This window comes from Vicugna pacos, chromosome 4 (genome assembly GCF_048564905.1).
Source record: "Vicugna pacos chromosome 4, VicPac4, whole genome shotgun sequence".
Classification (NCBI taxonomy): Eukaryota; Metazoa; Chordata; class Mammalia; order Artiodactyla; family Camelidae; genus Vicugna; species Vicugna pacos.
In genome coordinates this window covers 77,865,213-77,885,179 of record NC_132990.1, presented here as the reverse complement: position 1 = coordinate 77,885,179, position 19,967 = coordinate 77,865,213, and the positions used below count along the sequence as shown (strand labels likewise).

General features: G+C 53.4%; 1 protein-coding gene across 1 annotated transcript; it reads left to right on the top strand.

Annotated features, from left to right (window-relative positions):
• Window positions 1-778: 778 nt before the first annotated feature.
• SURF6 (surfeit 6) lies at window positions 779-9,503 on the top strand. The gene is made up of 5 exons (XM_072960466.1): window positions 779-1,018; window positions 2,252-2,446; window positions 3,034-3,122; window positions 4,123-4,326; window positions 4,415-9,503. The coding sequence occupies exons 1-5, from the start codon at window positions 925-927 to the stop codon at window positions 4,892-4,894; spliced, it is 1,062 nt and encodes a 353-aa protein (XP_072816567.1). The 5' UTR covers window positions 779-924; the 3' UTR covers window positions 4,895-9,503.
• The last annotated feature ends 10,464 nt before the right edge of the window (window positions 9,504-19,967 follow it).

The window sequence follows — 19,967 nt, the reverse complement described above, 5'->3', positions numbered from 1 at the left end:
AGGACGTAGAAGGGCCTAAATGTCTGGTGGATACATGAAAAGCTGCCGCCATTACTGCACTCCACGTGGCCCGGGCGCCTGTACCTCTGGTTGCACCCTCAGTCGGTGCTGTTGTTACTGGCATCTCAGGGAAGGGCGGCCACAGGCTTGGAAGGGGCTGAAGTGTGATGCCCATGGTCACGGAGCTGGGAAGTGAAGTGGCAGAACTCAGGACTCAGCCCAGAAAGAATGCCAGGCCCAATGCCTGGTGCCAGGCTCACCGAGAAAGGGTGGGGGTTCGCCAGAGGAGCCTGGACTTCACCCCTGCGCCCTGTCACCGGCGTGCTTATCTCCTTCCCATGAGGGAGATCATCGCCCAGTGTATGGAGATGGCAAGCCACGATCCGCCACACCTACACTCGCCCGGCTTATCAGCAGTTTCCACTGAAACGGTGCAGACACGTGGGCTTTCTTCGCCGCCTGTATCCCAGGGCGTAGAACCCGAGGCGCGCAGTCCTTTCCGAACGAACGCGGGCTCGCCAGCTTCCACCTGGGGTCTGAGCCCCCGAGGACTGAATTCCTGCCGGCCTGTTCTGTCGCCTTCCTGGGTACTGAACGCCTACTGCGCACCAGGCGCTGCGTCGGGGCCGCGCCCAGCCCCTACCCGCGGCCCACAAGGCTTTGCGCCCCGCCCCGCGCGCCTCTTCCGGTGGAGCCAGGCCTGGCTAATCGAGCGCCGCGCGCCGGCGGCTCGGCATTCGGCCGGAGGCGCCTGCCCACGCGGTAGTTTCCGGTGAGCTCAGTCGGGTGGGTGAGAATCGCGCAAGTTGGGGCTGGTGTGTGTGTCGAGGGGCGGCCGGTGCGGGCATCGGACCCCACACCCCGACCCTCCTTCCCCGGAGTAGGACCCCGAGCGAGCCCCGCCCGACCCCCGAGGCTTCGGCCATGGCTTCTCTGCTCGCGAAGGATGCGTACTTGCAGAGCCTGGCCAGGAAGATCTGCTCCCAGCCCAGCCCCGATTCGCAGAAGCGCAAGTCGGGTAAAGCTCAGCCAGGGGCCGGGATTTGGAGGGCTTCGGAAGGGGGCGCCCCTCCACCCACCAGCGGCGGGAGTCGGTGTCTACCCCACACCGCACCCGAGTAGCCTTCAGGTGGAGTAGACACGTAGATGCGTGAGACAAGCCTGTGAAATACTAGAAGGAAGGATTGTAAGGGATGCTTAAAGGCAGCTTCATTTCCCTTGCTCCTTGGGGGCATCAGTCTGGGTGGGGGTGGGGGGGTCGGAGGGATTCAGATGGGCGCCCCCCGGGCAGGAAGCTTGGAGGGGTGACCATGCGGAATGGGTGTTCTGCTGTTAGGGATCGTGAACAGGCTTGGCCAGCTCTCCACAATGGATGGAGGTGATGAGCGATGATGAAAAAAAATTTCAGCGCATTACTATGGGCCTGGTGCTGTATGGGGAGAAAGAAGAAGATGGCTCTTGCCAGTGGGGGTCTACATGGCAGGGGTGACAAGGCCACCCTCAGGAAGCAGATACACAAAACAGATGAAACAGACAAAAACTGGCCTGCAGGGAGCTGGGGATTGTAAAGTACTGCCTGGGTCCACACGAGGGAGAGAGCAGCAGGGCCTGGCACGGTACCACCAGAGAACAAAAACGACTTTTTCTCTTTATATAAGGAAAATATAGTCGTTACAGAAATTAAGTGAATTTTCTCACCACTCAGTAATAAGTTAGATCTGTGTCTTTCTGGTCTTTTTTTTTTTTTTTTGAGTATTTCTCACTTCCTGAAACAATTCTCTTCCTACTTTCTGCATTCATTTTTTTCCTTTTAGATTGTAAACATTTTCTCCACCTATTAAAATGAAAGCCTGTGTCATTATTTTTGATGGCTACATTGTAGTTTGTTGTATGGCAGTGCCATAATTGTCCCTGTAGATTTAGGGTTTAAGAAATTTAGGTTTTCCTTGTTTTTCACTTAAACAATGTTATGATGAGCATCCTTGAGGCCAAATCTTTGTGCATATCCAGAATGAATTCTCAGCAAGCAGACTGCTGGGTCAGCATGTGGATGTTTTCAGGGTTTGATAAGTGTGGCCAGTTTGCCCTCTAGGAAGTTTGTGGTTCTGAGCTCAGTGGATAAGGGTCTCCATATCCTCTATCCTGATTGGCTCTGGCATCCTTCTAGCACCAAAGCCTTTACAACACCTTCCTACCTATTGAATGGATCACAGATATTGGGATGGCAGCCCTTTCTCATTTTGTGTTTCAGCTGGCAAAGCTCGAGTCTCAGAAGCTGGTGGGCCCCCAAAGAAGAAGAGGAAGAAAGCCCAGAAGAAATCCCGGGAGCGGGATGAGAAGGCTGCAGAGCCCAAGGTTCACGCCCCTGCAGAGAAGCCTCAGGCCAGGAAGCCTGCGGCAGCCCTGGAGGAGGAAGAGGCCCCCAGCTCCCCCAGGGCACCTGCCGGTGAGGGTCGGGTAGGGCCGACTGGGATCTAGGATCTAAGCAAATGTGGCCCTTCCTCTCTGGCCATGACAGCACCCTCAGGCACACTGAGACAGCATGAGACTTCCCGAAGGATGGGTTTTCAGAGGTTACATCACAGGGGCTCTGTGCGTGGACGGGATTCCACAAGTGCACAGTAGTGCCAAGCCACATAGTAACTGGGATGAAGAGGGGCAGGCCCGTGTTCCACAGAGCACCTGGAGTAGCTTGGCTTGACTGCTCTCAGGTCTCTGAAATGGTGTCCTGAGAGCTGCCTTGGGGGGCAAGGGGGCAGGGTGGGCGGCTGCAGAAGTTGGGAGGAATGGGAGATGGGTTTGGCTTGCACTGTGGGAAGAGTTTTTTCATACCACATGAGGATGTCCTGGGGATGTCAATCCAGGTTGAAGAGGTGGAGTAGAATTACTGGAAATGTCCTGCAGATCCATGAGTGGCCACTGGGGGGGGTTGTCCGTGCACGGAGACTGGGGCTTTGAAGCTGGGCCCCAGGGGAGGACACAGAAAGGTCCGGGAGGGGGGCTTCTTTCAGTCTCCCGACCCTTCCTTTGCAGATGGCCCAGCCAAAGAGCCTGAGTCTTTATTCGCCTTGGACGTTCTGCGGCAGCGCCTGCGCGAGAAGATACAGGAGGCCCGCGGCCAGGTGGGTGGGGAGACCTCCCTGGGTGCTGCCTGCAGGAGGAGACGCTGGGCTCCCTCTGAGGTCGGCTCCCAGCCCCGCCAGCCTTCGTGGGCCTGGTGGGCATTTCAGTGGAATGTGGGGCTGACAGGAGGGCCTCAGCCCTGTTCCTGCCCCTCCAGCGGGTCCTGCCAGGACCGCCGCAGCTCCATTCTGTGAGACATCAGGTGTGGTTCTCATCACCTTGGGGCTCTGGGTCCCCAGGGCCACCCGTCTTCAGCTGGCTCTGCTGTCCATGGCCTTGGAGGGAGACTCAGCTTCTTCTCTGGGGAAGCTGCGTCTGCTGAGACACCCACACCGGGCGGCCCTTCCTACAGGTTTTTCATCTAAATGTCACGACGGCCCTAGGAGGTAGGCGAGGGCTTGAGGCAAGGTGACCTCCCCCAAGTGACAGCCATGGGAGGCTCGGGCACCTGAGTCTACCTCAGCGCTTTCTGCTGAACGGCCTCACTACCCCACCCCCTTCCGCGGGGAGCTGCCCCAGGCCTCTTGCTGTGTGGGAACAGTCCACAGCTGCTTTCTGCCCTGTCCTGGGACAGGCCCGAGGGCCAGTTTCTGAGAGGTGACCCCGGCTCTGGGCCCTGCTGTCCTGCAGAGGCCCAGGGCCCTCCTGTCTGCCTGGCTGAGCTCAGGACAGTGCCCTGGTCTGCACCGAAACCGGGGCGTTCCGATCCACTGCCAAGATCTGGATGGTGGCGTTGGCCCAGCCCCCTGCTCTTCTCTCGGAAATGACCGAGGACACGCCCCTTCTTGGGTCACTGGGGAGGTTTAGCGGCCCCGTGTTTGTGACCTGCCCTGGTGTGGGGCAGGTGCCTGGAAACCGCAGGCGGTTCTCGCGGGGTCCCCTTGTGTCTTTCGGGTGCGTTTTGGGTGCTCGGGCATCTCCGAGTGGAACGCTTGTCCTGCCAGACGGGGGGCCCGAGGTTGGGAGAACCTTAGGAGCCAGCGCCCGCTTTCCCCCCAGGGCGGCGCCGAGGAGCTGTCTGCCGCCGCTTTGGAGAAACGACGACGGAGGAAGCAGGAGCGGGACCGGAAGAAGAGGAAGCGCAAGGAGCTGAGAGCGAAGGAGAAGGCGGCCACGGCCCCGGCGGCGGCGGCGGAGGAGGCCGCCGAGGCGCCCCGCGAGGAGGAGGCGGCGCAGGCGCCGCCGGGGCTGCTCTTCAGCAAGGTGCGGCGGGCGCCCGGCGGCCGCGGCTGCGCGCGTCCCCGCCGGCCTGCGGGGCGGCGCGCTCAGCCGGCCTTGCCCTCTCCCGCAGGTGGAGGTGTGCGGGGCGGAGCCCGCCGGCGAGGCGGGGCGCCGCAAGGAGAAGAGGCGGAAGCTGAAGGGGAACCTGACGCCGCTGACGGGCAGGAACTACCGGCAGCTGCTGGAGCGCCTGCGGGCGCGGCGGGCCCGGCTGGAGGAGCTGCGGGAGCGGGACGCGGGCAGGGCGCGGGAGCTCGAGGCCAGGATGCGGTGGACCAACCTGCTGTACAAGGCGGAGGGCGTGCGCATCCGCGACGACGAGCAGCGGCTGCAGGACGCCCTGCGGCGCAAGGAGCGGCGGCGCGCGCGGCGCAGGCGCACGTGGGAGAAGCGCACGGCGCACGTGGTGGAGCAGATGCAGCAGCGGCAGGACCGGCGGCGGCAGAACCTGCGCAGGAAGAAGGCGGCCAAGGCGGAGCGGCGCCTGGAGAAGGCCCGCAAGAAGGGCCGGATCCTGCCCCAGGACCTGGAGCGGGCCGGCCTGGCGTGAGGGCCGTGGCCTCGCCGTCCGACCCCCACCCCGACCCGAGCAGGCGCGGGCCCCTGGCGGCAAATGGACCCTGGCCGCGCGCCCCTCGCCGACTTGGCGGGAGGGTTCAGGCGGGCGGGCGAAAGAGACTTCGGGCCCAGGGAAGGGGTGGCCAGGTATGGGCTCCAGCTTCTTGTGAGGCCAGAGTGCTCCCTGGAAGTTGCTGGTGTGGGGCAGGGAGCAGTGAGGAGGGAGTAGGCGTCGGGGGCGTGGGGCTCTTCATTGGCGCCCTCCTCCTCTCCCGTGCTCAGAGGAGCAGGAACTCAGTGGCCCTTGTGACTGCCGAATCAGTCCAGAACCCCCTTGGAAGGGACGAAAATCGGCCCCTGTAACCGGAGCTGCAGGTGGAATTGACGGGGTCAGGTAACTGGGGTCTGGATATAAATGATGCCAAGTTTGTAAAAGGAGTAAAAATGAGAGTTTTAACGAAACACGCACATTTCAAGTCCTAAAATAACCACTAAAAGATGGAAACGGTGTTACTAACCTAGGAGGAAGGAAAATGAAGTGGGGTGGGTGATACCACTCTGGGAGGCAGCAGGAGAGAGGGAAAGAGGAAAACCTGGAACCAAGCAAGGTGGATGGAAGAGCCAGAGTAAGGGGGGGAGTCGGGTCCAAGCCCCCAGGCAGCTAGAATGAGTGCCCACCAACAAAATTCGGATGAATTTTATGGTATGTGGATTGTATTTAAGTGAAACTATTAATAATTCTTTTGACTGAACTCCAGTTAAGAAACAGTTGGTAACCAGAAGAAAGCTGGTGTGGCTGTAGTATTAGATGAAGTCGACATTAACGTAAAAAAATCCCTAAAGAGAAAGAACTTGACCACAAACTGAAGAGGGGCCCCGGTCACCTGGAAGGGCTGAACAGCTGCAGCAGAAGCACAGCCGCAGGGAGAAACCTGTTCACACACCAGCGGGGGCGTCTGCCAGGTCTGAGGAACTGATAGACCAAGCGGACAAAGTCAGGTGGACACGAAGGACTTGAGTGGTAGCGTTTACAGGCTGCTCTGATGGACGCACACTGAACAGTGTATGAGAAGACGACTGTACTTAGAGCACACCTGGCGTAGTGGTCCCTGACCGCACGTTGGGCTGTGAGGCGCGTCTCAGATGTCAGAGAATCGGCCTCATACAAAGACTGATAGCTAGCCAAGGGACAACTTAAAGCCTTGAGGTGCTTGTTAAAGTTTAATGTTTGGAAGATGAGGACTCTTCTCTTCTAAATTGCTCCTTCCCTTCTAAATTACCTGTGAGTCCAAGTGTAGCCCCCAGTGGGTGTGTAGTCCCCAGTATAAGCCCTGGTGGGGCATCCTTAGGACTGAAAGACGAGTGGTATTTGTGGGAGACAGTCAAGGCAGTGCAAAAAGCAACTTTACAGCCTTAAAGGTGTGCTTAGGTGTGTTTACTCTTGGAGATGTATCTGAGGAATGCCTATGTGCCGCACAGTTTTCTGCCATCTCGCTTGACCTGGACCCTCGTGCCACGGCTCGTTGTCCCACTCCCTCTGTGTCCAGTAGGTCCACCCGAGTTATTTTTCACACGTTACAGTCAGGAGAGCTGTGAGGGTATAAGCCCCTGTGGAAATGGCAGGAACATCTCAAAAAGCCTGGCGGGCGGGTATCACTAGGTGCTCCCCTGAAGACAGGAGGCAGGGAGGCTCGCCCCTCCAGCTTGGAGTGCTGCTGTGCCCCGCCCCCGCCACTTCGTGGAGCTGATGTGTGGGGAGAGCAGATGGTGCACTTTTGTGGCAGGTGGCAGCAGGAACACCCCATTTCTAGAAGCAGCAGTGGGCAGTAGGCGATACAGGGAAGAAATGCTGGGGAAATATGGAGACGCCTGCATCTGGTCAGCCGTGGTGGGAGCTGGAGCCTAACCAACTCCAAGGGTAAAATGCCCCATCCTCCCCTTCGCAGCCTCCCGGGGCTTGGCCACTCACACCCCTCCCTGGCCTAGGGCTGGGGGCTGATGCTGTGCAGAAGCAAGGATGGAGCATGTGATGGGTTTCAATGGCAACGGAGGCATCTCACGTCCAGGGCGATAGTGGACACCGGAATACAGAAGACAGGGAAGAAAAGGTTAGGAACATCACAGAATGCGTCGAGGGGCCGGTTCACAGCCCCTGGGTGTTGTGCGCCTCAGGTGCAGAAAACGTGATTCAGAGACCTCGGAGAGCACTTCCAGTCACCTACTGTCGGGAAGGTCTTCAGAACCAAATGGCAGGAGTGTCCAGGTCAGACAGTCCACCTCCTGCTGTCCAGTGAGTTGGACGGAAGTAGCCCTAACCAGGACGCATGGTCAGGAACGGGGGGTTCCAACAGTCCTGCAAGGCCAGGGTAGGCCTTGCCGCTGGCCCCTCTGCGTGAGGCTGGGAAGAGGCTCCAGGACTTAAACTAATACAGGGTTAGAGATTCAGCAAGAGGCTCCGAACAGAAGCCTCTGTTCACCACAGCTGGTGTGGAGGTGCAGAGGGGCAGAGAGAGAGGACAGAGAGCTGTGACCCCAGGCCCTCAGCTCACTGCACTAGCCTGACCATTGCGGGAACCTTGCACACATGGCCCCGTGGAAGTGAGAGGTCACGGTGCGTGCGCTGCCGCCCTCAGGCCTCGGCATCTGCGGCATCTGCGCTGGGCCGGGGCGTGGTTCTATGGCTGACTCCCGGGGCCCTCCGTGCAGCCTGCAGAGGGGAGCCGCCGCGGCGCTCTCCCACGATGTCTGTGCGCAGCTGTGGTGCTGTCCTCAGCAGCCCGGCAAAGGATAGGGCTTCCTTGCCCTCCCCGGACCACCTGCAGGATGGATGCGCAGGTAACAAGCTTACTTCTCTCCTGAGGTTTCTTACATCTGTGTTGTTCCAAGGGATTTCTGGAAGACTCACTTACCTTCGTGTGGGCCACTGTGGGTTCCCGGGTTTGGTTGAGCGACACAGTGAATTCTCCTCAGTCCCCCAGCGAGCCCACTGAGTCTGGACTTCCTGTGGAGCTCTGTCTGTGCACCCCTCCTTCCCTGGCCAAGCATGTCTAGAATCAGTTCCCACGTATTTCCCTGACTTTTTTTTTTTAAATATAGATCAGTAAATATTTGTTCGTTCAGTCAGACCTTCTGACTTTCACTTTGTAGTCGGCCACCTGGGACCTGCTGAGACCTGACTCACTGCTGCAGAGGCAGGTGAGACAGGAGACTGGCTTGTCCCTGAGAGGTACTTGCTCAGATAAGAGTCTTCAATCAAGGACAAATAGCCTTATCAGTCGGGGGGGAGGGGCTGGTTTCTCAAAGTGGACCTTGGTGAGGTTGGATATTCAAGGTACCTGAGCCAGCCAAGGGCACCCAATTATCCCCATTTCAGTCCTGAGGACCCCACTCTGCCGATCGGCGCTTTAGGTTTCCCACTCATGACAGGTCATGTTGTGTTGCGTTAACAAAAGTACCTTTTAATAAATAAAACCAGTGGTTTGAAACCAGATTGATCACTGGATTTGTCTTAACTAGGAATAGAGGAAAACTTCCTCAACCGGATAAAGAATGTTTACCTAAAACCTACAGATAATGTTGATGCAGGAAAACGGATGTGGGGCGTAAGGAGCGCAGTGTCCCAGGTCTCAGTTGAGCCCCTGGGACGTGCCTCACCAAGTGTGGGTCCTTGGCTTCCGGCAGGAAAGAATTCAAGTGCGAGCCACCATTGGGTAAAGATAGATTTACTTAGAGAGACACACACTGCATAGAGTGTGAGGCAAGAGAAAGGCCAGGAAAGAGGTGTGGGAATCGGGTGCTCAGGTTAAAGTAGAAGTAGGCACACACTCCATAGACGGAACATGGGCCGTCTCCGAAGAGGGAGCGGAAAGGGCCGCCAGGCGTGGTGTTGCCAGTTTTTATGGGCTCAGTAGCTTCACACGCCTATGGGTGGGACCATTCCAACTGCCCTGGGGAAGGGGCTGGGATTCCCAGGACTTGGGCCACCGCCCATTCTTCGGCCTTCTGCGGTTAGCCTTGGGACTGTCACGGCGCCTGCAGGCGTGTTATTTGATCACGCTGTTACAATGAGCATATGATGAGGCTCAAGGTCTACTAGGAGTCAAACCTCTTAATCCTAAGGCCAACTAGGAGGTGAATCCTCCACCATTTTAGTGTTAAATGATGTCATTCCTCGAGTGGCTGTGCCCTGTCCCCTTCCATCTTGTCTCAACATCATGCTTAATAGAAACTCGAAGTTCTCCTGCTAAGATCAGGAACAAGGCAAGAATGTCCCTTCTCATCACTGCGTTTAAATACCGTACTAGAAGTTGTAACACATGCAACCCGACAAGAAAAAGCAATAAACTATGTGCAGATTGAAAGGAAGAAATCAAACTGTCTTTGCAAATGACGTGATTGTCTATGTAGAACATCCAAAAGAGTTGACAAAAAACTGGAACTAACAAGTGACTGTAGCAAGGCTGCAGGAGGCAAGGAAAATGAACAAAAGCTGGTGGCTTTCCTGTAAACCAGTGATGAGCAAGTGGGCATTCACACGCATACTTGATGGAGATTGTGGGTTTGGATCCAGACCACCATAATAAAGCGAATACGACATTAAAGTGAGTCACATGAATTTTTTGGTTTCCCAGTCCATATAAAAGTTACGTTTACACTACACTGTAGTCTACTAAGTGTGCAGTAGCATTATGTCTTTAAAAATACACATACCTTAATTAAAAAATACGTTACTGCTCAAAAATCCTAACCACCATCTGAGCCTTCAGCGCGTCGTGGTAGTAATGTCAAAGATCCCAGATCACAGGTTGTCATTACAAATACAATAATAACGAAAATTTTTAATATTGTGAGAATTACCAAAATATGACTCAGACGCAAAGTGAGTAAATGATGTCAGAAAAATGGTGCCAGCTGACTTGCTTGACGCAGGGTCACCACAAACCTTCAATTTGTAAAACAAAACAACAAAACCAGTATCAGAAAAGCCCAATAACAACACTGTAAAATGATTATGAATCAATAAAAAATGTAAAAAAAAAAAAAAGCCCAATAAACTGGAGTGCAATAAAAGGAGGTGTGCCCGCCACAAGAACCCTCACCAAAACGGAGTCGAGAGGCCGGAGGGGGTGCCCTCCTGTGTGTGCCCTTAGACGTCAGTACAGATGCAGACAGGGAGAGAGGTGCCTCGCATCTCAGGCAGCGCATGGCTCTCCTTTACTCCCACCAGCAGGAGGAAGGAGGGGTTTCTCCTTGTCCAGCAAGCGCTCGGTCAGTGTCACAACTCAGCCAGGGGAAACCAGTATACTCCAAACTCCCAGTTTCCTCCCAAGGACTTTTTGTTTATAACGATGCTTTCCAACGTCCCCTTCTGCTCTATGAAAGGCTCTCCCCTCCTTTACTTCACTAGGCTTGCGTGTGGTTTGCCGCTGTTGCACGTCCTGAATTGCAGTTCTTTGCTGCTCCTGAGTAAGCTTGTTTTCTTAACAAAATAGTAGGCTGTTTTATTGCTTTAGGTTAGCAATTAATGAAGTAATTAGCTTTAAATCTAACAAGCTAGGTATAAGATTTATAAGAGAAAAAGCTCAAAACCCTGATGAAAGATACCAAAGATGAACGAAATGAGTAGAGAGATACTCTATGTTCATGGATAGGAAAGTCAATAATGTCAAGATGTCAGTTCTTCCCTACTTGATCTACAGATTCAGTGCGTTCCCAGCAAGTTAGTTTCTGGATAGTGACAAACTGATTCTAAAGTGTACGTGGAGAGACCAAAGACACAAAATAGCTGAGTCACTATTAAAGGAGAACACAGTTGGAAGATTGACACTACCCAACTTCAAGACTATAATAAACCTACTGTGATCAAAATATTGGTGAAAGAGCAGACAAATAGATCAACATAATAGCCCAGAAAAGGACCCATATAAGTGTGGTCTGCTAATCTCTGAAAAATGAGCAAAGGAAGTACAATGGAGAAGAGTCTTTTCAACAAATGGTGCTGGTGAAACTGGACATCCACCAGCAAACAAGCCTGGACACAGAAACCCGACACCTTTCACTGAAATTAACTCACAGTGGATCGTAGATACAAATGTACAGTGCAAACCTGTAAAACTCCTAGGAAATAACATAGCTGAAAAGCTAATGGCCTTGAGTGTGGTAATGATTTTTCAGAATCAGCACCAAAGTCATGATCCATGAAGGAAAAAATTGGTAAGCTGGACTTCATTTAAAACGTCTGCTCTGTGGAAGACAGTGTCAAGGGAATAAGAAGAGAAGCTGGAGACTGGGAGAAAATATTTGCAAAATAAACATCTGATAAAGGACTGTTACCCAAACTATACCAAAAAAAAGCCTCTTAAAGCTCAACAATCACAAAATGAAAACCTGATTAAAAATGACCAAAGGACAGGAACAGATAGCTCTCCAGAGGTATTCTGGTGGCGAATAAGCACATGAAAAGATGCTCAACATCATGTGTCATTAGGAAAAGCAAACTGAAACACAATGAGTTGTCCCTACCCGCCTATGAGAACGGCCGGCCGAGATGCAGAGCACTGACACCACCACAGGCTGGCCCGGGTGCGGAGCAGCGGGAGCTCTCGTTGACTGCTGGTGGGAGTGCCAAGCGGTGCAGCCACTTTGGAAGACAGTGTGGCAGTTTCTTACAAAACTAAACATACTCCTACCATATGACCCAGCGATCATACTCCCTAATATTTACCCAGATGAAGTGAAAACTTATGTCCACACAAAATCCTACACGTAGATGTTTATCGCAGCTCTATTATTGCCAGCTATAAAGTGCTAAAGCTTCGGAGCAATCAGGATGTCCTTCAGCAGGTGAATGGGTGCATAAATTGTGGTACGTCAGCACTAAAAAGAAGTGAGCGGTCAGGTCACGAGGAGACACGGAGGAACCACATGTACAAAGTATTAAGTGACAGGAGCCAATCTGGAAAGGCTACAGACTGAATGAGTCCAACTATTTACGACATTCTGGGAAAGGCACAGCTGTGCAGACTGTAAGAAGATCAGCGGTTGCCTGGGTCTAAGGGGAGATGGCGGGGTGAATGTTTAGAGCAGTGAAACAATTCTGCATGATACCATAATGGTGATACAAGTCGTTACACATTCGTCAAAACCCACAGAATATACAGCACTGAGAGTGAATGTTAACGTAAATGGTGGACTTCATGTAACGATGACGTGTCAGTGTAGGCTCACTGACTGCACCCGGTGGCGCAGAATGTCAGTAGTGGGAGGTCAAGCGTGTGGAGATATGAGGTCTTATGGAAACTCTTTTTACTTTCTGTTAAATTTGGCTGTGAACCTAAAACTGCTCTAAAAAACAAAGCTTATTAATTAAAAAAACCAACAACCTGATCGTTGAATCTGAAGGCTTTTCTCTGGAGCTGTCACTTGTCACTTCACTCACATTTCACTGCCCAAAACAAACCACACGTCTGCCCCTGGCTTCCAGCAGACACAGAAGTGCCTTCTACCGAGTGCCTGGAGAGAGCCGGATATCCAGCAGCTCCCTAACGCCTCCTGGGCAGACCTTGCCTGCCGCCACCCTCGGTGCCACTCTCTGTATCAGCCGGGGCTCTTTGTTGCAAGCCACAGATGACAACTCTGTTGACTTCAGCAGAAAGGAGGTTTGTGAACGGGATGTTACGGCACCTTCAGCTTGAAGCTCTCAGCCCAACACTGGCATTTCCTCTGTCCTCCTTTCAGAAAGCACAAAAAGCCAACGAGGAAAACAAGTTCAGAAAACAAACTCTTAGAGGTGACTAAGGAAGCATTTAACATCCTGGACCATACAATAGGTGGACAGGGTGCGCAGAAGAGCAGGGGCTGAGCAGAGGAGCCAAATGAAGAGTGAGGAGGGAATGTCCTGGTTACAGGTCTCTGGAAGCATCGATGAGTCCCCTTCTCCAAGGTGCAAACACAAAATCCTGTTCTAGCGATGAGGGTGTGGTGGGTCCTTTGGCACCCGGAGCCTGCCTGGGAGTCTGGTTCTGAGAAACAGAGGGTGTGGTGCTGGATTAAGACTCACAAAGTTGTGCTGTATTTGCAGGATTGTCTGTCTGTGTTGGGGGCTGGGATGAGAGAGACCTTGCTCCAGGAACATTCCTACAGCTTCTTTTTCTCTCTGACTCAGGGATGTAAAGGTTGAAGGAACTTCATGTATAACCCTGGGTCATAAGGAAAAACCTTGTTCCCCTAGTTATGACTGTACTTCCTCCCACAGTGCCGCTTGTGCAAATATCTGTGCCAGGAAATACCTGATTCATGGATGAATTTCAAAATGGGAATTAGCATGGGATCTATGTAATAATATTACAAGAGAAAAAGAAGAAAAGAACAGGTGAAATTCATGGCAAATGAACTCATGCCAGAAATTTTATGCCATGGGACAGGCGAAATTTTTTCAAATATTTCTCCATGAATTAAAAAAAGAAGGTGGGGGGAGCAACCACCTCTACAAAACAAAACCCAAAGCAGAAAGACGAGCTTATGGAGGAAAGAGTGAGTCAACAGAAGGGCTGAAAAATGTAAGTTAGACAAACTCAGGGAAAGAGTGGAAGAAAAAGAAATCATACCAGAAATAAGAGTAGAAGCAGCATACTGAAGAATAAACACTCCTCAAAACACATTAAGGGGCATAGAAAAAAGACATGATTATAGGGGTCCCAGAAAGAGAAGGGAGAGAGAAAGGGCCAGAGAACAAATCTGAAGACGTAATAGCTGAAAACTTGCGTAACCTGGGTATAAGGAAACACACATCCAGGTCCGGGAGGCACAGCCCCACATGGGACCAGCCCACAGAGGACCACACCAAGACACATTGTAGCTAACGTGGCAAGTATTAAAGATAATGAGAGATTATTACAAGCAGCGAGTTACAGACCAGGAAACTCCCATGAGACTCTCAGCTGACTTTTCAGCAGAAACTCCGCCAGCCAGAAGGGAGTGGCACCATGGATGTAAAGCGATGACAGGGGGAAGGTCTACAACCAAGAGTGGTCTGCCCGGCAGGAGTCTCATTCAGATTTCATGGAGAGATCAGAAGTTTCACAGACAAGCAGAAGCTAAAAGTCCAACATCACCATACCAGCTTTGCTGGAGGTGTTAAGGGAACTTCTCCAAGCAAAAGAGACCACAGCTAGAAACGTGAAATTGACAGAAGGGGAGAGCTCGTTAGTAAAGGCAAGCGCACGGGAGCGGTAGTAAGCCAGTCACGCGCGGAGCTGGCGGGAGGGCCGAAAGACAGGACGGTACGGTCCGTCTCTGCCCGCGCCAAGCAGTTAAGGGACACGCAAGACAAAAAGTCGCAAAACGCGGTGTCAAAATCCGTAAGTGCCGCGATGGGGGTTTAGTGAGAATGCAGGGTGGTTAAAACGCATTTGAACTTGAGAGATCAGCAACTTAAAATAAGTACGTATTTATAACACACACACGTGCACACAGTGCGGGGAATTTAGTAAATAAGTGTGTGTTATCTTTGGATGGTGACATATTGTAGCTGGAACTATCATGATGGTCACTGTGAGATGTACTGAAATACTAAATCACTATGTTGCGTAACAGGAGCCAACAGCGTTGTAGGTCAGTGATCCTTCAAACACCAGCAAACTTAAGGAAAAGGGGTCAGATCTGTGGTTACCAGAGGCAGGGCGCTGGGGACGGGGCACTGGATGAAGTCGGTTGAAAGGTACAAGCTTCTACTTACAGGATACATAAGCACTAGTGATGTGAGCTGCAACATGATGGATTCGATTCACTCTGCTGTATGTTGTGTCTGTAAGTGGCTAAGAGAGGAAAGCCTGGGAGTTCTCATCGCAATGTTCGCCGGTAGTGCGACCCCTGCGTTAGGAGGCCCACCTAAGTGTGGATCCTTGCCTGCCGGCTGGAAAGAGTTCACAGCCGAGGCAAAGGGACAGAGCGAAAACTGCTTTTATTTCTCAAAAGAGGACAAGGAAGGGAAGTGCTGGAGCAGGGTGAAGGGCGGAGGTGCTCGAGACAGCTCCTGCCCCGGGGGTGGGGGGGGCACGTGGACTTCCGTGGGAGGCTCCTGCCATCATTTCCTCCTCCTTCGGGCTGTGATGGAGCCAGTCAGTCCTAGTTCAAGGCTTTCCATCCTTCTGTGGGCTTTCCTAGCTGTTGTCATGGCAACCGTCAACTGCCATGGCGGGTGCACATGCCACTCAGCAGCTAGTGTGTTACGGTGAGGGTGCAATGAGGCTCGGGGTCCACCGGCAGCCAAAGCCTCCAACGCCCTGGACTCCGACGTCCTAACCAGCTCATGTTTCTTCTCCGCAGCTGCCTCCTGAGACTTAGACAAGAGTAATTGGATTCTATTTGAGGGAGGGACAGGAGTGTGATCCTGGGGGCAACAGCCCCGGTAACAAAAAGGAAAGTTGCTTTTAATCAGAATGTCTGCAGTCTGGTGGGCCAGCTTCTAGCCCCCCAAAAAAGAAGCATCTCCGAAGAGTCTGTCCAGCCATGAAAGTCTTAGAGGGAAGTGAAGAAATGATCTCAGTTAATCCCTGAGAGAGGCGGTCAGAGGCGTCGGCACCCCCAGTGCCTGCAGACTTGTCCTGATCAACTGTGGGAGCCCGCTCTTCCGCGACCCAGGGAGGCGGGGAGCCCAGCTTTTCTAGAAACAAGAGGCAGGGGTTGGATGCGGGGAGCGGCCACAGGGTCCTGCTCGGTATTAACAAGAATTAAAATTCTTTTCCATGTCTTTAATTTTGTATTTATATGGGATGATGAGTGTTCACTAAAACGTACAGCGATAATCATCTCATGAAGCACGTACGTAAACTCATTATGCTGCACGTCTTACCCTTAGTGCTGCAATTACGTCTCAGAAAACTGGGAAAAAAGACCCCCAAAACATAAAGAAAGCTATAGATGCAAGTTATTAAGGTATGGATGCAAATTCTAGAATAATCAGGCATGAAGCTGAAGCTGTTTCCAGGGGTGGGAGCTGGAAGAGGTTTGGGGTAGGGTCTGACCATTCACTCTTATTGGCATTATGGACCTGTTACAAGTATTTCCTTTATTTTAAAAATATCAAATAACTGGGTGCAGTGAGGGACTGCAAACCTACCAGCTGTTTAGGAGTTTGGCCGTGCCCAGCTAGAGGAGGAGCGGGAGCAAGGCTGGGAGGCAGGGGGAAGGTACAGCGGGAGCAGAGGGCAGGAGCTGCTGGCTGGGCTGGAGGGTTGATGCGGTGCTGGTGCAGGAGGTCAAGCGGGCAGTTGAGGAGGGTCCCAGAAATGCACTGGGGAGGGGGTCATCCACTGGGCATAATGTGAGCAGCAAAGATGAAGAAACTGGGGGAGAAAGAGCAGGGACAAGGGACAAGGCTATGACCTAGGCTCCCTTGAGGATGGACCCCTGCCTTGGTACTAGAGCCACGTGGCCCAGCTGGGTGATTCTTCCCACAGTGCTCCTCTTGGTGGGACAGAGAATTTGGACATCTAGGGTGGGCAGCCAGGGAGGCGATGAGGCCACCAAGCTGGAGGCTGCTGCTCCAGGGGTGAGTCCGGGCATGGGAGAGGACAAGACTGGGGTGGGAGGGGAAGGGCCAGTCCAGGGAAAGAGTGCTGCTGGGGAGGGACCTTGTGGACCTCTCTTCCCTGTGCCTCCATCAGGGCCTGCCGTGTAGCAGGTCCCCAGCCACAGTCACTGAGTAAGCAAACACTGACTCACCAGGTCTTGTCCAGGACATGATGACAAGATGTCTTGTCCCTTCCCATGGCCCTGGCATTCTAGAGGGAACAGGAAGCAAGCTCCGTGGTGCTGTCAGGGCTCCTGTGGGGCAGGCTAGGGGTGTCGGGAAAACCCGCGGGGGGCTGTGCAAGAGGGGTGGAAGTGAGGGATGTCGAGGCAGAGGCGGGGGTGGAGAGGGACCAAGGCATTCGGGGGGGGTGGTCACAGCAGCAGGTGAGGGAAGGTGGACTGGGGCGGGAGGGCTGGGGGGTGGCCAGTGTCAGAGGACCTGGCCTGGTCGAAGGGCGTTCACTTCTATGGTGATGTGGCCGCACAGGTGCTGGGCGGCCTGAGGGGGGCCGGGAGGGAGGAAGAGGGGCTGACCGAGGTGGGAGTGGGGCAGATGTCTGACAGGTCAGGACATCACGGCATCACGGGGGCAGTAACACTGGGTTGAGCAGAGCAGTGCGGGGGCTGGCCGGTGGCCAGGGGAGCACAGCCGGGGGCCCCTTGGGAAGGGGTGGAGGCAGCGAGCAGACTGGAGGGAGCTTCTCAAAAACGCAGAACAGAAGAAAGTGTGGAGGGAAGGACGAGAGCGGTGACTGGGCTGGGACCGTCTGCACGGGCTCCCTGCCCGCTGGGCTCAGGCAATGGCACGCATATCTTCCCTTGATTCCCGTTGGGTCCAGCTCTGCCCTGACTGTGCGCCTGGCATTTGGGAACTTGGCCCAATTTGAGTCGTTGCCACGAGTTACCAGGAGCGGTTCCTTCCTCTCTTGACCACACAATCACTGCTGTTCCTCCAGCCGCGTGGTGCCACACGGCGGTTCTCAGCCCTGACCTGGGGCTGGGCCTCTGGAGTGGGGTCCCCGCTCTGCTCCCCTGACCTCGGGCTCAGCATCCCGCCCCACAGGTGCTCACCCAGGGGCCCCCCAGCCGCCCCGCCATCCCAGGCTGGCTGTGCCCTGGAGACCGCCCTCTGCCTCACCTCCAGGACCCATCGAAGCCCGAGCTTCACCCCCGTACCCCGCCCCAGGCAAGAAGGGCCCAGTCTCGTGAATTGGGAGCCGTGGTTTCGGGCACCTGAAAATATCCTTTATTTGTTCACTAGGAGCCAGTGGTGGAAACTACACCACCACTGATTTTTTAAAAATTCTTAAGAGGAAATTCACATAACCTAAAATTAATCATTTTAAAGCATGTGATTCAGTGGCCTCTGGTCCACTCACCACATCGTGCAGCCATCATCTTAATTTTGCTTCAGAGCATTTCCATCGCCCCCTAAAAGGAACCACTGCCCAGTAGGCAGTCCCTCCCCACGCCCTCCTCCCCGGCCCCGGCTGCCACCCATCTGTGTCCGTCTCTGCGGATGTCCCTGCTCTGGGTCCTTTATGAAAGTGGGTCTGTGCAGTATTGACCTGTGCTTCATCTCCTTCACTGATCATGTTGCTTCTGACATTCAGCCACGGTGGGCATGTGTCATTCCTATTTATGACTGACAGCATTCCGCTGTATGGATGGACCACATTTTGTTTATCTGTTCATCCGTTGATGGACACTGGGGCTATTCCCACCTTCTGGCCTCTGTGGATGGTGCTGCCGTGAGCATTCGTGTACATGCACTTGCTTTGGTTTCTGTGTTCAGTTCCTTTGGATCTATACCTAGGAGTGGAAGTGCTGGGTCACATAGTAATTCTGTGTTTTCATTTTGGGGGACTTGCCAAACTGTCTTCTACAGCAGCTGCATCATTTTACATTCCCGCCAGGAAAGTATGAGGGCTCCAAATTTTCTACATCCTCATAATACCTGTTATTTCCCTTTCTTCTCTTTTCTTTTTCTTTCTTTCTTTTCTTTCTTTCTTTCTTTCTTTCTTTTTTTTTTTTTTTGATTTTAGCCATTCCAGTGGGTGTGAAGTGTTGTCTCCTTGTGGCTTTGATCTGCATCTCCTTAATGTCTAATGAGATTGAGCATCCTTTCATGTGCTTATTGGCTGTTTGTTTATCTGTTTTGGAGGAATGTCCATTTTTAAATTGGGTGTCTTCTGCTGAATTCTGAGAGTTTTTATATATCCTGGATACTAGACTCTTATCAGATGTATGATCTACAAATGTCTTTTCCCATTCCGTAGGCTGTCCTTTCACGCTCTTGCCGGTGTCCTTTGACACACAAAAGTTTAAAATTCAGATGAAGCCCAACTTCTCTTTTTTTCTTTTGTTGCTGATGCTTTTGGGGTCATAGCTAAGAGACCATCATGAAATCCAAGGTCAAAAAAGCTCTGTGTTTCCCCTAAGAGTTTTAAAGTTCAAGCTCTTATATTGAGGAGCACAAAAATTAACTCAAAATGGAGTTTGTTTTTGTGTATGGTGTGAGGTTGGGATGACAATTGACTTCTCATTCAGCCTCTCTTGCTACTGTATGACCTTGACAAGGGGTCTCTGTGGACCCAGCTCTGCTCCCCCAGCTCCTAGTTTGGTACAGGCTGGGACATGCCCTTGGGATGCTGCCTGGAAGGACCCTCTCTTCCATCTCCAGTGGCTGGCACTGAGGGGTGGAGCCAGGTGGCTGGGAGCAAGGGGTGGAGACTGGAGAGCAGAAGAGAGTCTCCCAGGTGTAGGATGATTGGTCAGGACCACAGCTCAGGGCCTGTGGCTCCTCCCTGTCCAGCCTGACTCCCTCACCCGTCTCCCTGGGGCGGGGGGGGGGGCTGGCACAGGGAGGATGAGCTGGAGCAGAAGGGCAGAGAGAGGGTCTTTGCCTCTCCCTCCCTCCGAGCCGTGCCGCTTTGAATTTTCGGATGGGGCTCATAGACCTGATGTTCCTGCCCCCCAGATGGGCCTCTCCTGAGACACAGGTGACAGCCTCTCAGCAGCAGCCTCTCCTGACACCTGCGTTTAAGTACCTCCTTATCCCCGTGTTTCAGAAACCTCTGGGACCAAGACCTTTCCTCTAGGAAGATGAGACCCAGGTGTCCATGGCCTCTGGGCTGTTGGGGCAGGCGACATGCCATGTGCGGTGAGAAAAGCAGCTCTCCATGTTGGACAGACAGCCAAGGAGAGGTGGGGGTGGGGTGGAATGCAGATCGGCCTTAGCTGGGGAGCTGAGCAGGGGCCAGACCCTCAGGGCTTCAGGGCCAGAGCAAGGGGCAGGGCTTGGTCCTGACAGCAGGGCAAAATCACCAACTAGGCCCCTCCAGGATCTGAGATGTGGGCAAGATACTGCCCCCGAGCAGGGACAGTGGCTTTGGGCACCCAGCTGAGAAGTCTGATTTCTGTCATGGGACTGATCTGGCTGGCAGGCCCCGGCCAGATCTGGGCAAACTGGAAACCTGCTGAAGCTCCTC

Coding starts and splice junctions, on each gene's coding strand:
- SURF6 (XM_072960466.1), top strand. CDS start 925: ATGGCTTCTCTGCTCGCGAAGGATGCGTACTTGCAGAGCCTGGCCAGG. Junction 1,019..2,251: donor TTCGCAGAAGCGCAAGTCGG/GTAAAGCTCAGC, acceptor TTTGTGTTTCAG/CTGGCAAAGCTCGAGTCTCA. Junction 2,447..3,033: donor CTCCCCCAGGGCACCTGCCG/GTGAGGGTCGGG, acceptor CTTCCTTTGCAG/ATGGCCCAGCCAAAGAGCCT.